At 43.3% G+C, this 20790-nt stretch overlaps 1 protein-coding gene across 1 annotated transcript; it reads right to left on the bottom strand.

The window, feature by feature from the left end:
- Window positions 1-14793: 14793 nt before the first annotated feature.
- On the bottom strand, window positions 14794-18904 carry gpr78b (G protein-coupled receptor 78b). The gene is made up of 3 exons (XM_085350922.1): window positions 18234-18904; window positions 18024-18137; window positions 14794-15031 (listed from the first exon to the last, which is right to left on the bottom strand). Exons 1-3 carry the CDS (start codon window positions 18902-18904, stop codon window positions 14794-14796), a joined length of 1023 nt encoding a protein of 340 aa, XP_085207048.1.
- Between the last annotated feature and the right edge of the window lie 1886 nt (window positions 18905-20790).

Genomic DNA, 20790 nt, shown 5'->3' with positions numbered 1-20790 from the left:
GGTAAGCAGATACAAGATGGTAAATAACTTAAAATGTGTCTACAGATGAGTCCACGGGGTTGCAGAGAATGTGGGAAAGTTGGCCGTTAATCCCCACTATGTGTCATTAGTGTATAAGTTATTGGTAGCGATGTGAATTAGCTGTGATGCTAACGATTAGCAGCTAGATCTGATTCATTAGTTTGTGTGGAAACCTCGTGGCACTTTTGTGGATTTATACCTGTACCGGGCTGTAATCACAGCAGATGTAGACTGGTGGATCACACTACCTTGTGTTTATGTATATTTCATTGTTCCACTGTAAGAAATATTAGTGATTTGAGTTTAAACACTACCCATAAGGCAGTGCGCCTATAAGCGTTATGTGAGACTGCAAAAGTGTGTAACGCTGTGCTATGTCCATGTATATATTTGCAGATGCAGTAAAGGCGAACTCACAAAGCCACACTGGTTTCAATTCATTTTAATTCAAGTGTGCAACAAAATTTGGTGGCAGCGGTGGGATCAGCGGTGCTACTGAGAAGCAGTGTGAGATTACAGAATCGTCACCCACAGTATGGAGTTGGAGCAACTGCAAGACCAGCTAAGTGAGAGCTTGCTACAGTTAAGGTCAGACCAACTACAAGAAGTGTGTTTACAAGTTAAAATCTCAATCGGAAAACAGACAAAGAAGCACACGCTGATCAGAACAATAAGTGAAGCAGTTGAAACAATTATTGAAGTGGAGGAAGAGGAAGTAGCACACACATTCCTGGACAGATTAATTAAAACTGTTAAAGAATTAAAGGAAAGAGATGACCCTACACAGGAACGTGAAGAGAGTGTCAGTAGGGATGCGGTTGCATTGGCCAGTCTACAAGAACAATATGCAGCATTGCAACTAAGTTTTCAAACCTCAACAAAAAGGTTAGAGGAAGAAATGGCAAGATTGACAGACAGAATGGCCTCCCAAGAAACTAATCAGGGTCTCGCTGCACAGTTACCTACTCGTCCATCACCGTTACCTGCTTCACCAGCAACACAGCCCCCTGAAGTGACTATACGCAGGGAATTTAGAATCAGTGGCCAAATTGGGGAACGGGGTCAGAAAGACAAACTGTCATACTCCAACCTGATTCATCAAATCGAAATGGGACTTAAAAAGAATCACAGCGAAGCTGAAATTATTGAAGCTGTTGTTAGGGCCATAAGCCCAGGCCTAAGTCTTCGTGATATGTTGGAGATTAAAACAGACCTCACCCTCATGCAGCTTCGTACCATACTGAGGGGACACTACAAGGAGGATAGCTCTACTGACCTCTATCATCGGCTGATAAATATCACTCAAGGAAGTAATGAGTCCCCACAGAACTTTCTATTTAGGGCAATAGAGCTGAAAGAAAGACTCCTAGCATCATCAAGGGAGCCAGGAACAGATGAACAATACAGTGTCGAACTGATTCAGAAAAAGTTTCTGCGAGCCGTTGGCACAGGTCTGATTAGCGACAATGTGAAATACCAGATCAAACTCTACCTGGATGATCCAGCAGTCACTGACGATGTGCTGATTGCAAAGACAAATGAAGCGGCCAGCCTTGAGTGGGAGAGGCAACAAAAATTCAGAAAGACCATCCGAGAAATGAAAGTAAGAGAGATAAAAGCAGAGGCACAGTCAGTGCAGGAGGCAACGGTTGGTGCAGTGGGTGGGCAAGACCAGCCATTCTCCACCTCGACAAAAGGTAAAGCTGCTAAAGCACCAGCAACAGTGACACGCAAGGAAACTGAGCTGTTTGATATCATCAATCAACTAAAAGGGGAAATAGCTGAAATAAAAGGAGTGATTCGTGAGTCGCACCGACCTTCTCCCTTACACCGCCCAAGCCTCAAACGTGGCTGCAGGGATTGTCAGGACAGCAATAGAGGAGAAAACTGCGACCACTGCTTCAAATGTGGACAAAGTGGGCATTTGTCTAGGGGATGCCGCACCCGGAGAAAACTTCCAGACAGGGCAGAGCAGATTGGTATGTCAGCTAGCACAGTGAACCCACGCCCGTCACCCTCTTTTCAGCTACTAAACCAAGGTGAGCAACAACAAGATGTTCACAAACTCTTGACGGACAGTATAAAACATTTGGAGACAAAAGCAGCAGCCGCCACACCAGATAAGAGGAATGAAGCGGTCTCCGTCAGCCTCCTCTCCCCAAAACGAAGAGCCCAGCTCCTCAATCTTATAGGGAGGAAGCACCTGATCACCTGCCTGCTTGAGGGAGTAAAAACCGCAGCGTTGTGGGACACGGGATCACAGGTTTGTCTCATAAATGAAAAATGGAGACAACAGAACATCCCACACCTCAAAGTTAGGAGTTTAACTGAAATCATTGGGCCTGGTATATTAGATGGGAGGGCAGTAAACCAGACACCAATCCCATTTTCCGGGTGGGTTGAAATCAAATTCAGGTTGCCCACAGAAGAGGCTGCGCAGTTAGAACTTCTCGTGCCAGTATTAGTAGCTCAGGAAGATGGGGTGGCGGAGGAGCCAATAATTGGCTTCAACGTGATTGAATACATGCTAGAGAGGGGAATAGAGCCACCTCGTGCTGTAACAGAAGCTGTTAGCACAGCATTCTCCATTGACTGTAAGAAAGCTGAGGTCTTTATAAAGGTGATGAAGAGTGGAGACGATGGGCTAGGTGAGGGCAGAGTGAAAACTGGGAGAGAATTAATGAGTATCCCACCTGGTCAGACAAGAGTGGTCAAGTGTAGTGTGAGAGCAGGCCCACTCCCAGCAGGTCAGGATGTACTGTTCGAGCCCAGCCCCTACCCTCAGATGCCAGAGGGATTGGAGGTGCAAGAGGGCGTTGTCCATTTACAGCAAGGCAGCTGGTCCCGTATGAGCCTCCCAGTCACTAATACCAAAGCTTATGAGATCATACTGCCTCCGAGAACTGTTTTGGGACAAACTCAGAGGGTTCGAACTATTTACCCAGCAAACACAGTGACAGTGGAAATAGAACAAATGGGAACAACAAGATCTACTGTAGAAGCAACAGCTACACCTCCAGCTAGCCAAATTGGGGAACAGGAAAACAGAACAAGAAGCAACAGTGAAGGTGTTTGGGACCCTCCAGTTCCCCTCGACCATCTCTCTCCGGCACAGCAGCTGAAGATCAGGCAGCTATTAAGGGAGGAGAGTAATGCCTTTGCTCGTGATGAACACGATGTTGGCAATATCCCCTCACTGCAGCTTAAGATCCGCCTCAGCGACCCCACACCTGTTCGCCGAACATATACATCAGTGCCTAAGCCACTTCATAAAGAAGTAAAAGAATATTTGGAAGACTTGCTGAATAGAGGGTGGATAAAGAAATCAAAATCCCCCTACTCCAGCCCCATCGTATGTGTGCGAAAAAAGGATGGCGGCCTCCGCTTGTGCTGCGACTATAGGGAGCTAAATACGAAGTCAATCCCGGACCGCCATCCCATACCACGCATACAGGATATGCTCAACACATTGAAAGGAAGCTCCTGGTTCTCGGTCTTAGACCAAGGGAAGGCTTATCACCAGGGCTTCCTGGAAGAGTCAAGTCGCCCTCTCACAGCATTCATCACACCCTGGGGATTGTATGAATGGGTAAGAATTCCTTTTGGGCTGTCGTCTGCACCGGCAGAGTTTCAGAGGTCGATGGAAGAATGCCTTGCAGGGCTGCGGGACGACACATGTCTGCCTTACTTGGATGACAACCTTGTTCATTCAAAAACATTTGAGGACCACTTAAATGATCTAAAGCAGGTCCTGCAGCGTTATCAGAGCCATGGAGTGAAATTAACACCCAGGAAATGTGAACTGTTCAAAAATCAGGTGAGATTCCTGGGGAGGTTGGTAACTCAAGATGGTCACACCATGGACCCCGCTGACATTGCGCCTGTCCAAGCCTTAAAACAAAGGAACCCCACCACCATTGGGGAAGTGAGGAAGCTGTTGGGATTCATCTCATACTATCGCAACTATATTCCTAACTTTTCGCGCATTGCAAAGCCACTCTATGACCTGCTCTCCTCAGAAAAGCCAGGGGAAGGGAGAGTCAGGGCGTCAAAAGACAACAAAAAGACAAAGAATCAAGGGGGTCAGCTACCATCCTCTCACCCAGTGGTATGGTCAGCTGAGCATCATCAGGTGGTCTGTCAGCTCGTCAACTTCCTCATTCAGCCCCCCGTTTTAGGTTATCCTGACTTTGAGCAACCATTCATCTTACACTGTGATGCATCACAGGAGGGACTTGGAGCTGTGCTTTACCAAAGACAAAATGGGAAGCTAGTGGTTATAGCATATGGGTCTAGGACCCTTACTGCCCCAGAGAAGAACTACCACCTCCATTCAGGGAAGCTGGAATTTCTTGCCATGAAGTGGGCCATATGTGAGAGGTTTAGAGATTATCTCTACTATTCACCACCCTTCATTGTCTACACTGACAATAACCCCCTCACATATGTGCTGACAACGGCAAAACTGAATGCAACCACACACAGATGGGTGGCTGAACTCGCTGACTTCCAGTTCTCCATCAAGTATCGACCTGGTAGAGCTAACAGGGATGCAGATGGTCTCTCACGAATGCCCTTGGATATGGAACACTACATACAAACGTGTACAGAAGCAGTGACACCTGAGGTCCTAAACAGCGTGACTCAGGCTCTGGCTGTTCAGCTGCAGGGAAGTGAACCCTGGCTCTGCCCGTTAAACATCTCAACTGTGGTAGCAGAGCAAAGTGAGGAGGTAGGGATGTCAGGTCTGGAAATCCCTAAGGCAAACTTAAGAGATGCACAAAAAGAGGATTCTGTGATCGGGGAAGTCCTGAAGTATGTCATCTCTAATCGGTGGCCAAAAGGCAGAAAACAGGCAGGCAACAAGGAGATCGCTGCTCTGGCAAGGGAAAAACAGAAACTGCACCTTGATAATGATGGTTTACTGTACAGGAAAACACTCAGCCGAACACAGCTACTTCTGCCTAAGAAGTTCCATTCGCTCATTTATAAAGAACTACATGAAGACATGGGTCACTTGGGGGTGGAGAGAGTTTTGGCCCTCATTCGGGATCGCTTTTACTGGCCTCACATGCAGAAGGACGTGGAGCACTACATAACACAGGTGTGTAGTTGTCTAAAAAACAAGCGTCCCCACAAGCCCACCAGAGCCCCACTGATCAATATCACTACAACGTACCCGTTTGAGCTGGTCTCCATTGATTTTCTACATTTGGAGAAATGTAAGGGAGGGTATGAGTATATCCTCGTGGCCATGGACCACTTTACACGATTTGCTCAGGCTTATCCCTGCAGAGATAAAAGTGCCAAAACAGCGGCAGAGAAAATATTTGGAGACTTTGTGTTGAAGTTTGGTTTTCCCACACGGCTCCATCATGACCAGGGAAGAGAGTTCGAAAACAAACTCTTTGCCAAGCTGGAGGGATACAGTGGAGTCAAGGGGTCCAGAACCACACCATACCACCCCCAGGGAAATGGTCAGGTAGAAAGGTTCAATAGGACACTGCTGGCCATGCTTCGGAACCTCCCAGAGGGGGCAAAAGCAGACTGGAAGGCATCCCTGGCAAAGGTGGTCCATGCGTACAACTGTACGCGCAGCGAGGCTACTGGATATGCACCTTATTTCCTCTTGTTTGGGAGAAACCCCAGACTCCCCATTGATATGATTTTTGGTCTCACAGCTAATGACCAAAGCCCTTCTCATCAAGACTATGCTGAGAAGTGGAAGATTCGCATGCAGGACGCTTACAAACTGGCCTCAGCGACAGCCTGTAAGGAGAGTCGACGGGGAAAAGTGCTCTATGACAGAAAAACACATGGTGCAGAGCTGTACCCAGGGTGCAGAGTACTGGTCCGGAATTTTGGTGAGAAGGGAGGACCAGGGAAACTGAGATCCTTCTGGGAGGACCAGGTGTTTCAGGTGACACAAAGGAAACATAAGGAGAGCCCAGTATATGAGATTAAGCCAGAAAATGGCAAGGGACGTGTCAGAGTCGTCCACAGGAACCTCCTGCTGCCGTGTGACTTCTTACCAGCCGGAAAAGTCAACTCACATGCAGAACTGGGAAAGCAAAAACAGAAAAACAACAAGGACAGACATGAGCGGCATGAGCAAGAGCACAGTTCGGAGGATGAAGATGACTGGAGGGCAATCAGAGGACTGGCAACAGAACAAGGGGAACGTGGTAGACTGTCCTGGTGGACAGAAGCATCAGAGTTCAATGCAGAAAGTGGAGCAGGCAGTAGGGAGGATCTCTGTGATGACAATGACAGGGAACACCAGGAGGATTGCGAAGAAGAGAATCTGGGCGTGAATGATATAGAACACCAACGCGACCAGCATGACGAGGATACAGAGGCACAAGAGGACATTAAAGACACAGAGCAGACGCACCAGCTCGAGATGGAGTGCAGTGACCAAGAGGACACTGACCAGTCACCTGCCAGTGTGAAAAAGTATCCTTTCAGAATGAGAAAACAAAAGCTAATGTTTACTTACCACAAGTTAGGACAGCCAACGTTAGCACTTGAATAAATACCTCAGACACAGTCATATGTTACATATTGCAGTAAAGCAGTTATAACAGTTACATTTTTGGGTTTTTATTAATGCTTATTAGAAGGATAGAAATGTTAATTCTGTTTTGTTAGCTATAAAGAAGACAGTGGAATGACCTGTAATGAGAATGGCACCCATGTCATGTAGCGAGGTTATGTCCAGGTGAGAGCACCTTACTCAGTAAAGATGCAGATACCCGTGATATGGATGGAAAAGCAGTGGACTGTTATCGTGCACAATAACACCTGCTGCGACATATGACATGAAGGGGAGATACATGTCATGTGTTTCACTGTGGCTAGCAGTGATGCTGAACTCTGACTCCTAAAGGGATGTAGCCTCCTACGAGCAATGTATAGTTGCCACATAAGGACTGATATTGGTAGAATGTCGGGACGCCATTAACTTTTTGAGGGGAGAGTGTAAGGACAAGAAAGACATTGTGGACAAAACAAGACACCCCCCATAATCTTTAGTGACAATATTGTAGTTAGTTAAATGGTCTGATTGTTCACATCTGTATTTTCTTTGATTGTGGTAAAATAATGTGTGCCCCAGTCTCCAAAAATGACATAGTGCAGGAAGCGTAGTTATTCCTCCGTTACACCACAAGAGGGAGTATCCCCTAAAATGAGCAGCTCTAGCGGGAGTAAAGAAGCCAGCCACTACCCATAAGGCAGTGCGCCTATAAGCGTTATGTGAGACTGCAAAAGTGTGTAACGCTGTGCTATGTCCATGTATATATTTGCAGGTAAGCAGATACAAGATGGTAAATAACTTAAAATGTGTCTACAGATGAGTCCACGGGGTTGCAGAGAATGTGGGAAAGTTGGCCGTTAATCCCCACTATGTGTCATTAGTGTATAAGTTATTGGTAGCGATGTGAATTAGCTGTGATGCTAACGATTAGCAGCTAGATCTGATTCATTAGTTTGTGTGGAAACCTCGTGGCACTTTTGTGGATTTATACCTGTACCGGGCTGTAATCACAGCAGATGTAGACTGGTGGATCACACTACCTTGTGTTTATGTATATTTCATTGTTCCACTGTAAGAAATATTAGTGATTTGAGTTTAAACACTACCCATAAGGCAGTGCGCCTATAAGCGTTATGTGAGACTGCAAAAGTGTGTAACGCTGTGCTATGTCCATGTATATATTTGCAGATGCAGTAAAGGCGAACTCACAAAGCCACACTGGTTTCAATTCATTTTAATTCAAGTGTGCAACAATAGTTTGTGTCGGTGCTTCTTCTTGCTTTAAACTGACTGTAAAATTATAACATCATATTAAATGTCAGTGTGAGCTTGCTTTTAGTCATGAAGCCACAGATTATCTTTTTGTTTGTTTGTTTGTTTTGCCTGTCCCGTTTGGCTCTTTTGCCGTCAGAATTACTGTCTAAAGGCGAAGAAAGATGCCCAACGGATTTACTTTACCAAATAGACCATCCCAGCCTCTCCGTAATGGTCTATTTGATTCACCTTTTATTGTTTATTTTATTTTATTTTTACTTGTTAAATACGGGACAGACTGGGGAAAAGAAAGGGGAGAAAGAAGAGGGACGGGGATAAAGGGCAAAAAACAAAAACCAACAGAATAAGCAGAAAAAAAATACATATATAAGCCACAGATTATCATTTCATTCTGTATCCCCCTTCCTGTGGGAAGCTTTGTGCTACGTTTAAACACAATATTCTAGTTTTATTTGTCTGTTCTATACACTTAAAGCGGTCTAATCCACAAAAATCCCCCCAAACCAGTCAGGTGCCCGCAGAGAAAGAGAGTACAAGCACCTAATGCTGCTTTCAGTGTGTGAGTAAGTCACAGTCAGAACTTACATATAATAATAATAATAATAATAATAATAATAATAACGTATGTTGCAAGTACTTAGTACCAGAGTTGCTAGTTTTAGTGAAGTCTTTACGTGACTTGTGTTTTTATTTTTCCTGTATTGGTCAATTTGTGTATTGAAAGGTTATAAAGGTTTCTCAGCCTTTGTTTTTTGCCTCTCTCTTGCTGCTACTGCCCATCTGCCCATCATTAGCCCATCTGCTTCAAGGTTCAACATGTGCATTCAGAGATGCTCTTCTCCTGGTTACCAGAGTTATTGTTGCATTCCTGTGAGCTCAATGCAGTCTGGCTATTCTCCTCTGACCTCTGACATCAACAAGGCATTTTAATCCAGAGAACTGCTGCTTATTGGATATTTTCTCTTTTTCAGAACAGTCTCTGTAAACCCCAGAGATGGATGTGTGTGAAAATCCAGCAGATCAGCAGGTTCTGAAATACACAGACAATGTAACACCAACAGCCATGCTGCATTCAAAGTCACCTTTCCTTTTTATTCTGATACTCAGTTTGAACTTCAGACTGTAGACGGTGTCTACATACCTAAATGCATCAAATTGCTGCCATGTGACTGGCTGATTGGACACTTGCATTAATGGGCAGGTGACGTGTTGTACCTAACAAAGTGGCCAGCACACCTGATAACACACCTGATGTAGCTGTACATCTGGCAAATACTTAGAGTACTTAATATCTTTTGATCTATTCTTGCCTTCTCTCTTTGGTGTCAGTTTTGCTTTGGACAACATGTCATTTTAAATTAAGCTTTTTAAGACTTTTTAAGAATATTTGTAAGCCTGAGTCCAACTCACAAGGTTGGAGCAACAACCAGTTGGCTGTGATTAAATAAACCTAGCAACCAAGAAACATTTACAATTTATAATCCTCAAACTTGCTGCCAATCAAAGTGGATGCGTAGCAGCTTTTACGGTGATGTTCAGAAGGCTAAATCACATAAAATACTGCAGAAATCTTAATCATTATTAGACAAAAAAATATTATTAGTAGTAAATACCATTTTGAAGGTGATCTGTTTTTCTTATTGAGCCAGTATTAGAGTCCTTTCTTCTTCAAGCTTGGCAGAGTTGAATTTGCATAACCGGAAGCCTGGGTATTCATCATACAGGCAGGTGGAGGATGGTGTGGAGGTAAAGTAAAAATACTACTACATCCTTCAGCTAAACCAGGAATATTGATTAGATCCTTAACACGTTCATGTATTATGGAAATTACTACATGCCCCAGAAACTGAATGGAAAAGGAGCCTCGTGGGAGACGTGACCCTCTATGGAAAACACGCACAAACTTGTAAATTGTGATTTTGATCAAGTGTCTCTGTGGGAAACTGCTGGAGAAAAAAAGGGGTGGATCTGTAGCAACGGACAAGTGTTTTAAAGTGTTTCGAACAGCTTTTAATGAACAAACTATATATATGTATATATGTATATATATATAGAGATATATATATACATATATACATACAAATATATGTGCGTGCTCACTCCCAATGAAAATCTGAGCATCTTCAGCTCGGCCTCCTTCTGTCAGTGCCACCGCCTCCAAACCATACATCACAGCAGGTCTCACTACCATCTTGTAAACCTTCCCTTTCACTCTTGCTGTTATCCTTCTCTCACAAATCACTCCTGACACTCATCCCCACCCACTCCACCCTGCCTGCACTCTTATCTTCACCTCTCTTGTGCGGTGTGGATGGTTCACCACCTTCACTACCTCTGCTCCCTGCAGCTTCACTGTCCCTCTTATTCCCACACATATATTCTATCTTTCGTTCCTCTTCTCTTCAGAGCATACCTCCACCTCTCCAGGCTCTCCTCCACCTGTTCCCCGCTCTCCCTACACACCACAAAGTCTTCTGCAAACGTCATAGCCCACAAAGACTCCTGCCTGACCTTTGCGAACAAGAAGATGTTCACAGCCGATGTAGTCCCACTCCCACATTGAACCCATCTATCACGCCTGCTGCACGCCTCAACCCTGCCTCACTGTCCTCATACATGTCTCTGCCGCTCCTGACTTCCTCATGCAGCACCACAGTGGCGCCCTCTCCTATGACCTCCTGACCTTCTCCTTCCTTCTCCATCAACACTCTATAATAATAACAGAAAACAAGCTGCTTATATGGAAATCAGACTCTTCTAATTCAGTTTATCTTGGATTTTTTTCTTCCTTATTTTAATTACAAGCTTATCATTTCGTCTACTTTATCACCATATGTAGGTGGACTGAAGTGTGGAAGGAGGTTAAGATATTTACCACTGATGCAGACAATGCTGCTGTCTTTAAATCCTCCTCAGGCTGCTCTAGAGTGTGAGAGGAGTCATGTATTAATAGCCATGTAGAAAGCATATTTTCAAGAGAGGCCTGACAGTCTGCAAACCCGCTCAGTCGATTCCGTACTTTTAAACTCGAGCAGCTGTGACACATATTGTGCCATGCATACATTTTCCATTTGAGCAGTTTTAATTACCAGTTTCTCTTTTATCAGGTTCTGGTGATTGGGGTTAATTAAGAGGTGCAAAAATAGCCGAGCTCTGGCTTCTGCACAAGCCTGAGCTGCTTTAAGCGTTAACTGCCTGTGAATTCAGAGGTGCCGGTGGTTGAGCGAGCCACCAAAAATGGGGATTTCTAATTTTAATGTTGCCAGTAATTACTGCTGGTCTGTTTCCACGCATCAGATTAAAAGAGATTCATTACTGAGTTTGAATATATTAATTGACAAAGATGAACTCCTCTCTTTAATTATACTTGCCGATATTGCAAGAGAAGTTCTCCATGTGACACCAGAGTCATTTTTTATGTTGCATGCTATCTGCGCCACAATCAGGGCTGTGAGGCAGAAACAGGTGCGACCCGGAAAGCTTTTTATTATTCAGAGAATAACTTCCCCGTGTAAGCCTTTTCAAATGCATCTGTTTATTCTTTATTTATTTAAGACTGTAAAATCTGAAATTAATGAGTCCAAATTTAAATAAAAGACATGCTATTTGTCTTTCAGTGTGCCGGCCTGTCGTGTCCATGGGCTGAATTCAATATAAAAACTGGCAAATCAAATCTGGAGATGAAATATGATGTAATTAAAGGACATTTGTGTACGTTCAGCAACGTTGCAGTGAAAACATTCATATTCGTATTTTATAATTGACAGCTTTTTATTATTGCACATATTCCACTAATAGCTAATCACACTGCCAAAGAACAGCAAGTGGCTCACAGGAGGAAAAAATACATGTGAGTAAAATACATCCAAATAACCAGATTTTTATTTTAGTAATAATAATAACTGTTATTATAATGAAGCAGCTATTCTGGTTCTTGTGTGGAACAGCTGGAAAAAAAATCACATATTTAAATCTAGCACAAACACAGAGCAGTGTGTTTTAAAGCACTTTGAAAACACTCCTATGCTACATCACGTTGCTCCCCATTTATCTAGACAAAAAGTTGTTCCTGTACAGTGCAAAATATGTAATATCATTATGTAAATATCCATAGAAACGACTTCTCCAGTCAGCTGGCAAAACAGAACACAATTATACAAACGCGTTTCAGTTAAAAGTGGGTGATCAGGTACATTCAGTTAAAAACTCTAACTTAAAAGTATAAATCTGGTAATTTGCCATATTTTTTCTTACTGTCAACAAATATACAAAATGAAAAAAAAAATAAAAAGTGTTCTCCCTCCTCTTATTAACTCTCCAAGCTAAAATGGCATTCCAAAATTATGGACTGGTGATATGCCCACACAACCTAGCTTTATTCAACCTGCAGACTGGTGCTTATTTAATTAGATAATGACTCAAATGCACACTAACATAATATTTGGGAAAACCAAGAAAGCCAAGTATTCAGTGATGGATGTTTTGTGGTCAAGTAGTTTTTTATCTTCTTTCTGCCGTCTACAAGTGTGTCCTGACAGCTGCAATATTGTGAAAAGGTTCATTTATTTTCAATTTATTTGAAATATTCATTGCATTCATTGTATTCATTGCATGCAATGTGAAATATGTCTGACAAGTTTTTTTCTGTAACTTTGATGATAGGTCATGAAAATCAGAAATCCGGTATCTCGTTATCTTATGATTTCATTCTCAGTTTGAGTAAATTACTATTCACACGTCATAAATACTGTATTTCTCTGAGTCTATTTAAGGCCTCGTAACCACGATCAACAGGAAGACTGCTGACTTGACGACTGTCCAGATGTCACCAACACCCTCCACAAACAGAGTGAACCACCGACAGTCTCAACTGAAAAGACTGGCTGTTTTCACTGAGAGCTGAATTGAAGCATATTAATGGACAGTTGACTTGAAGGGAAACGTGTGGTAGGATAAGTGCATGAGCAACAGGAATAATTGTAGCCTTTAGAGGACTGCCAAAAAGTCGATTCAAGAATTCAAGAGCTTCACAAGAAGTGGACTGAGGCTGGTGACTTAGCATCAAGGGCCACCGCGTGCAAATGTCAGCTGGTCGTGGCCAGAAGGTTAGTGATTTGATCCTTGGCTGCTCTGGTCTGTGTGCAAGTGTGCAAGTATCCTTGGGCAAAATACTGAACCCCAAGTTGCTCTCCAATGTATCCATCAGAGTGTGAATGTATGTGAATGTTACACAGAAAGCACTTAGGTGTAGAAAAAAAGCGCTTGTATGAATGGGTGTGAATGGTTGAATTAGGCATGTTAGATCAGAGAGCTTTGAGTGTTCAAGTCGAGTAGAATAGTGCTGTACAAGAACCAGTCCATTAGCATTTACCACTTTGATTCCTAATATCAAGCCACTTCTGAACCAGAGATGTCAGAAGTATCTTACCTGGGAAAGAAATGTCCCAAAATTTTATATGTTATTTGAAAGTCTCAGTCCTAGTGCCTGGAGGAGAGTGGAGCGGAGTGTTTAAAGTCCAGTGTGAAGCTTCTGCAGTCCTTGATGAACTGGGTTGCTGTTATTAACGGTTGGTCCACTGTGTTTTATGAAGTCCAAAGTAAAAGGAGCATCTACCAGGAGGTTTCAGAGCACATCAAGCTTTCATCTGCTGGCGAGCCTTACGGAGATCCTGATTTCTTTTTCCTGCACCTGCCCCGCTTCAATAACAACCTCAGCAGAGCCACAGATCACCTCTGCATACTTTTAAAAAGTCGGGCATCTCTCCTTCATAAATAATTCTATGATTGACGTTAGTGAATGTTGTACTGGATGTGTGATTTTCATGAGCTATAAAACATACCGGTAATTAGAAAAACTAAAACAAACAAAGCCTTGGCATATTTCATTGTACGTGTGATGTATACAAAATATAACTTTCAATTTTTAAAAAATAAATAAATAAAGCTTTTAAAGACTGACCTGTGTATTAATGGAAATAGTCTAAACATGCACATTAATTGTTGTCTATACTTGAGAAATTCAAAGAACAGGGATGCTTGGGAAGTTGGAAAATACTGAGAAACCGACCAACTAATTGATTTTGGTGACAGTAACAAAGAATAAAGCCTCTCACCAGACTCATCCTTTAAGATTAGGGTGTAAATGTCAAATGCCTTTGGCTCCTTTAGGTATAGCATCTCTGAGAGAATTAGACAAAGTGCATCAATATTAAGTGACTGACATGACACTGCAAAGTAGTCTAACACAGTCAATACAGAACATGGCAATAATGTGCAGCAGCTGAGCCTCCACATTTAGGTCTGCATCCATTCACTGACAGGACATTATACAGAAGCAGGAGCAACAAAAGTCTTTCCCTCTTTGCCCGTCGTCGCTCGGCTGCTTATCGACCACCAGCCTCCGTGTGTGCGATGTTAAGTGGGGCAAGAACAGGTTTGAAATGATTCTAAAGTTGTTGGAGTAGAGGAAGGCCACCTTTTACATGTCGCTCAGAGTGAAGAAGGGACCTCATCTCCAGCTGTGCGTCCCCTCAGCTTTAGATGAGCCAATGACTTATTCAGTGAAATAGACTGGCTGTGTGGTTTCTGGGGAATGCTGTTCCTGATGAATCACAGATCCCTTGTTTGCCATCACTCCCCAACGTCTCCACCCTATCTGTCGTCTTACCCATCTCTTCTTTATCTTTTTGCCCATTCATCCTCCCCCACATCGCCACCTTTTCATTCCTGTCCGCCCACCGTCTTCCTTATGGTTTTTTTTTTTTTGCTCTCTTCTTCACCTTCCACCCACTTCCTTGTCCCATCTTTCGACTCTCTTTTCTCTTTCTAACAATAACCTGTCCTCTCTTTCTCTCTCCTGTTCTTTTTTTCTCTCCACCCACCTTTTTTTTCTGCAAGAGGCAACCTTTATTTTTGGCCTGCACTGTAGCGTGTGCATATGTCACGTCCTGCATTTGCCATTAACTGATCCTCTGGAGACAGTAGTCGTTCTCTGTGTCTAAAGAGCTGTTATGGCCAGACGAAGGGTACAGGTCACGTCGGAGTAGCCTGTTGACGACGGTGACCAGGACTTTCTTGTACTGCTGACGTAGGAGAGAGTAGGCAAAGGGGTCAGACGCAGCCTTGCTATATGTCAGGCACTTACTGATGATTCCCCAGTGGCGGTTGACGTCCACGAACGGGAGAAGCTCAGCCAACCTGAAGGGGCATCAGGAGAAACATGACTAAACAGAGTGCATTTTAGTGAAGGTGCCGCTCAGAGATTTGTCCTGATGTCATGTCAGATGATTAGGTAAGACTGACCATAAAACCTTTAACACGTTAGGTACTCTATAATGATCATAAAAGAGGCTTGGAAATGCAATTGTGTGCTCTTTTTCTTTTTCTTTTGCAATGGTAGGTGTAACGTGGTGAAATTTTTTTTATAACTCTGCCCTTTCAAAAGAAGGAGATCTTTTATCATTTTTTCACCTCGGATTTTTATGTTCAGACCACTCGTGTTATTAATGATCAAAAGGAACTGTGTGGCAGATTTTTAAATGCCTAAATGAAAAACAAACCAAACAAAGAACTCCATTTCGACCAAAGTTGGGAGGCTGTGTGAAACGTTAACAAAAACTAATAATCAAAAGCTATTTTTAACTAAAGAACAGCACACAGACTAAATATTAGCTGATGAAACTGATCATTTTTCTTGTTTTCTTTCAATTAAATCTGACTTTTTTTTAAATCACAGATGCTGTGTCCTCTGGATTAAAGAAGACCTGCTGTGGTCCCTGACCTTGGCCCTGTTTTCAGTTTGCTTAGTAAAAGTATCTAGATTTGAATTTTCCCTGTAAAGTCCGATTCAGATTTTTTGTTATTGTATTTTTTGTTCCTGTTTTTGGTTGGAGCTTTTGCTATTTCTTTCTTTTTTCTTTGAAACATGTCTCCTGTATCTGAACTTTACTCCCTCCCTCTGGTTGTCTTGATTGTTTTCACCTGTTTCATTTCATCCAGCTGTTTCCACGTCCCTGTTTACCCCATGTGTATAAATAGCCCTCTCCTTCCACTGAGCCTCAGTTTATGTATATTTGTGTCTTTAAGTCTCAGAACTATGACAGGATCATTGCTTTCTGTTATCAGAGCGCACTTCAAAAGCTGTCGTCTCTGACAGTGTGAAGGTGCATTAGTGCACACTACATGAGTACTATGCACATTTATGATGACCCACTAATGCTGAATAATGCATGCAAGTTTCAAAGTGACATATGCTGCCACACAGACAATGTCCTTTTCAGGGAAAGTGCAACCTATTATAACCCCAAGACAACACCAAAATTGTGTTGTGTGTGTAATCTAACAGTATGACTCTGCAGTAAAGGGGTCCTGATGATAGATTGGCTACCCTGCAGACCAACCACCCTTTATTTTTATGATTAAAGTTTTTTTTTAAAAAAGCCAAAATGTTAATGTTACTATAAATTTTGATAGAACTAAGTTTCCTAAGTAAAGAAAGAAAACGTCAGTAGGCTTATTTACTGTGGCGTATTTGTCATATTATACCAAGAATAACCTTCCAATTGCTCCAGTTGTTAAGCTGTCCTCCTACTGAATGCATTTTTATATTTTACTTTCTAATAACCTAAAATTCAGCTTTTTTGGCTGAAGAGGCCAGTAAACAAAAGCAAAATATAGATAGATACCCAAAAAAGGCCATGAAGACTCTCATCGTGTTTAAGGAATTGTGAGGTTTAACTCTCACAGGAGAGACTTGATCAAGGATACTCTGCTGAGCAGGTGAAAAAATACATTTGAAAACTTCAGCATGTAGAAGAAACTCTGAAGCAGCACAGGGACAGACGTGTCCCTGTCTCACCAGTTAATGTTTTTTTTTTAAACATATTGATCCCATCAAATTAAAAATGAACAGATAGATTTCAAAACATGGTCTCATTTGACACATGTTTTTTTTTTTTTTTTTTTAAAGGGGTTATATAGTTGTCTAAGGAGCTTAAAAAAGAAGATGCCTGGTCTCATCTAAGAATCTTCTTCAATTAAACAAGTCCCATCACCTTCTTTTCAAGCTCCTTAGACTACTATGACCCGGATTGCTGAGAACCTGCACAGATATTTAGATAGTTTCCACATCTTTATGTTGGTTACTGAATTAAATGCTAAAGCATTTTCAGTGCCACGTTAACATCAAATCAAAACATTAAAAAAGGTGGAGAAATTATCATTTTTAAAGGCATTACATATGACCATAGATATTGTGTAGATTTTATTAAGGCGCTTCAAATTATCCAATAAAGAAGTTTTTTCTGTCCAGTGGAGATTACATTTTCTTATTTATTTATTTACTTACTTACTATACTATCAGTTAAAGTATTTGAAACACAGCGTAGGGTTTTGCCTTTTTCAACTTAAACCACACAGCTGAGCGCCTCTCCACATTTCTAACACAGTCTCCTGTATTCTTCTGGTCAGGGGGGATGTGGAACAGTGAAATCAAACACGACCATCAAAATACCACAGAGGCAAAGACTACTTTACAAGTACAAAAGATAAAATATGCGTATGAATTATCATAATTGGATGCTTAGGTGCCAACTGCCACACTAGACACTTCCTGTGGGCAGGCACGGTCAGTGGGGGGTTACTCCACCTCAAACGCTGCTCTTTGCTAATTTGTCCTCCTTCTTCCCTTCCATATATGAGCACACCACAAATGTCAAATTGATGGGTCATCAGCACCGCATCTGGGCGATTTGTGGCCCACTAAAGCATTTCCACGCTTCTCTGGGAGCCTCTTTGGTTGTTTGAACTGTATCTATTGTCCTAGACTCTAATGCGTGTCTTTCACTGGAAGTAGCCTGCCATGTTTATGTACAGCGCAGCACAGGTGGCTAATGAGCCATATCACAGTTTAAGGAAATGATCATTGAAATTATGAGCGGTGTGCTGTCAGCTTGGAATAAACTGTTTGCTTGTATCTGATCGGACATTGTGAGTTTGTACTGCATTAGCATGTGAAGAAAACAGGTCTGCAAAGCTGATCAGCGTGGATGCAGATCTCAACATGCTGGCTAAATGTATTTTTTACTTAGTCAAATGCCGTCGAAGATGTATTATTTTACAAATGTGTGGGGTCAGTTATTTCTTAAGCAGTTGTTTTGCAGTAAGTTGAATTATGTATGAGTTGACTCACCTTGTGATTACATAAGGAGCAAAGCAGATGATAAATGAGCCGATGAAGATGCTGATCTTCTTCGTGGCTCTCTGCTTTCTCCTCTTTTGCTCTGCTAAGCATCTTTGTTTCACGCTGAAAACAGCAAAGAACATTTAGACTTTTTTGCCACAAGGCCACTGTCAAAACAGACCGGGAGAAATCATGCTCACAATACACGAGGTGAACTACCTTGGGTGAATATCGACTAGCAGGAACAGAGTCTGCATGGTGATAATGTCAATCCTCTTGCAGTGAAACCTAGCGACCTTCAACACCTTCAAATAGGTGAAACACAAGATGAGCAGGGACAGAATGAAACTGGTGGCGTGGAAAACGATAGTGAAGATTGTAAACTTAATCCTGTCGCTGCCTTCCTCGCTCGGCTGCAAGGTGCAGGACGCGTAAACGTCGCTGTAGTCGACCCAGGAGAAGAGCAGCGCCGTCAGGGAGAAGGTAAAGGAGTGCAGCCAGGAGTAGCACACCATGATCAGTGCGTCCTTGTAGCGCATTTTGGTGGAGTAACTGAGCGGGAAGACGACCGCTATCCACCGATCTATGCTGAGAGCCGCCATGCTCAGCATGGTGTTTGCGGTGAGAAAAGTCTCCAGAAAGCTCACCGTGTGGCAAACGCAATCTCCAAAGGGCTGCTGCTTTCTGATAATCCCCACCAGAGTGGCCGGCATGTTCAAAACAGTGATGAGTATGTTGCAGAAAGACAAGTTCATGGTGAAAACACCGGGCACCTGTCGGCGTATCTCGGTGCTGTGGACGAAACATAGCAGCACCAACAAGTTGGACAACAGCGAGACGATCGCGACCACGACGATGAACAAAGCGAAAATGATTTCAGCAAAGTCCATGTCTCACTCCAGAAAGTCCACTCGCACGTTACCTGCGCCTGTTGTTGCAAACGAGAACTTCAAATCCACCATGGTCGCTCATCTCTCCGGCGGCTCCACGCACTCGTTTCACTTAGATCCTCGTGCGTCCGCGCGCCGCCGCCGCCGTACTTTCCAAATTCCTCGAGCGCTATCCAGCGTGCTGAACCCAGCAGTCACCATCTCTCTCTCCCCCTCTCGCTCTATAAGCTCACCGACCGCTTCCCACTTACATCCGACAGGTGCGCGTGTGGCGCTCTGCGATGCGCGGGGGTCACGTCTTTCAGCAGCCACGACAGTTTGAACAACACGCGAACGGAACAGCCATCAGGCAGAGAGCGATCTGTGGGGCACCGAGAAAAGCAAGTTGATGAATGACTGAACAAAAACCTGTTCACAGAAAAAATGAACCCAAGCTTCACCTCGTTTCCTACATGTTTTGTCGATGCCTCGTTCGGCTCACCTTGAGCAAACTTGAGCACAAACACAAGTCGTCACGCTTCAGTTATTCACCGTCGAGTTTTGCACTGATCGCCCTTTGCTCCCAATCAGCGTGGATGTGGAGGCAAAGGGCGCAGATAAACTCCGGCATGTGTTTCTGAATAATGGGAAACGGCTCAGCCGTCATCAAATGGCACAAGGTGCACACGCCCCCCTTTTGCTCATATGAATTATTTATTACGCGCGTAGATTTGGCGTGTCATATTTTCTGTAGATGCAAAAATAAACAAATAGTTTGAAGGAAGGACTGTTAGAATGTCACTTTTTAACGGGATTTTCGCCTAAAATTTGACTTAAATATACGAAGATACAATTATTTGCCACGAATTGCTGCAGTAACAGTAAAACATCTTTTTCTTTACACAATTTTATCTTAATATGTTTAATATGTTCATGTTATGCGGCTTTTTGCTTTTACTCCATAGTACAAAGTTTTCTTTTCTATGTTATAAGATGCAGTTATTGCACTTTGTATTCCATACTATTAATTTTAAAATAGTTACTTGTTTGTATGACAGCTCAAGCTAACCAGCAGTACATAAGTACTTAAAAACATCAATAGGTGCAAAATTCAAGAGAGAAAATATACACATATTAATCATCAGACATAGTACCGTCATGCATATGATACATACAATATCAAGGGGGAGCAGGCTTGGGGTACATCCCAAAGGCCCAGGTCAGCAGGGCACAGGGAAAGGAGAGACACCAGCTACTCCAGGAAGAGGTCCGAGCAGGTGTGGAGGAGGAGCGAGTAAGCAGAGCTGTAGGCCTTAAGCGGCAGGGAGCATGGACAAGGTGGGAGAGCACCTTGCAGCGCAAGGTCACCTGGGCAAACATCATGCAGGCAGACTTCCACCGGATCCGATTCCTAGTGCAGGCAGTATACGACACTCTGCCAAGCCCAGCAAACCTCCATTTGTGGGGAAAGAGCGAGACACCTGCCTGTCCCCTGTGCTCTGGAAGAGGGACCCTAGAACACCTCCTTAGCAGCTGCCCAAGGGCCCTGGCCGATGGTCGGTATCGTTGGCGGCACGACCAGGTGCTCAGAGTAGTTGCTGAAAAGATTGCCTCAGCAATCAGCATCAGCAAGCATCATCATGCTCCGAGGAAGGCAATCTCTTTTATTAAGGCTGGAGAGAAACCCCAGGGGCGCCCACATTTGACAACTGGCCTTCTCCACACAGCCTCTGATTGGCAGCTACAGGCTGACCTGGGTAAACAACTAAAGTTTCCTCAGAACATTGCAGAAACATCACTCCGGCCAGACTTGATAATTATTTCTGAGGCCTCAAAACAGCTGATCATGCTGGAACTCACAGTGCCCTGGGAAGAGCGGATTGAGGAGGCTAATGAAAGGAAACGAG

This window comes from Diplotaxodon limnothrissa, linkage group LG3 (assembly GCF_057381915.1).
Source record: "Diplotaxodon limnothrissa isolate DT_005_m linkage group LG3, D_limnothrissa_male_GT1.1, whole genome shotgun sequence".
In the NCBI taxonomy this organism is placed as follows: Eukaryota; Metazoa; Chordata; class Actinopteri; order Cichliformes; family Cichlidae; genus Diplotaxodon; species Diplotaxodon limnothrissa.
The sequence above is the reverse complement of the archived record's forward strand: the minus strand, read 5'-3'. Positions and strand labels throughout refer to the sequence as shown.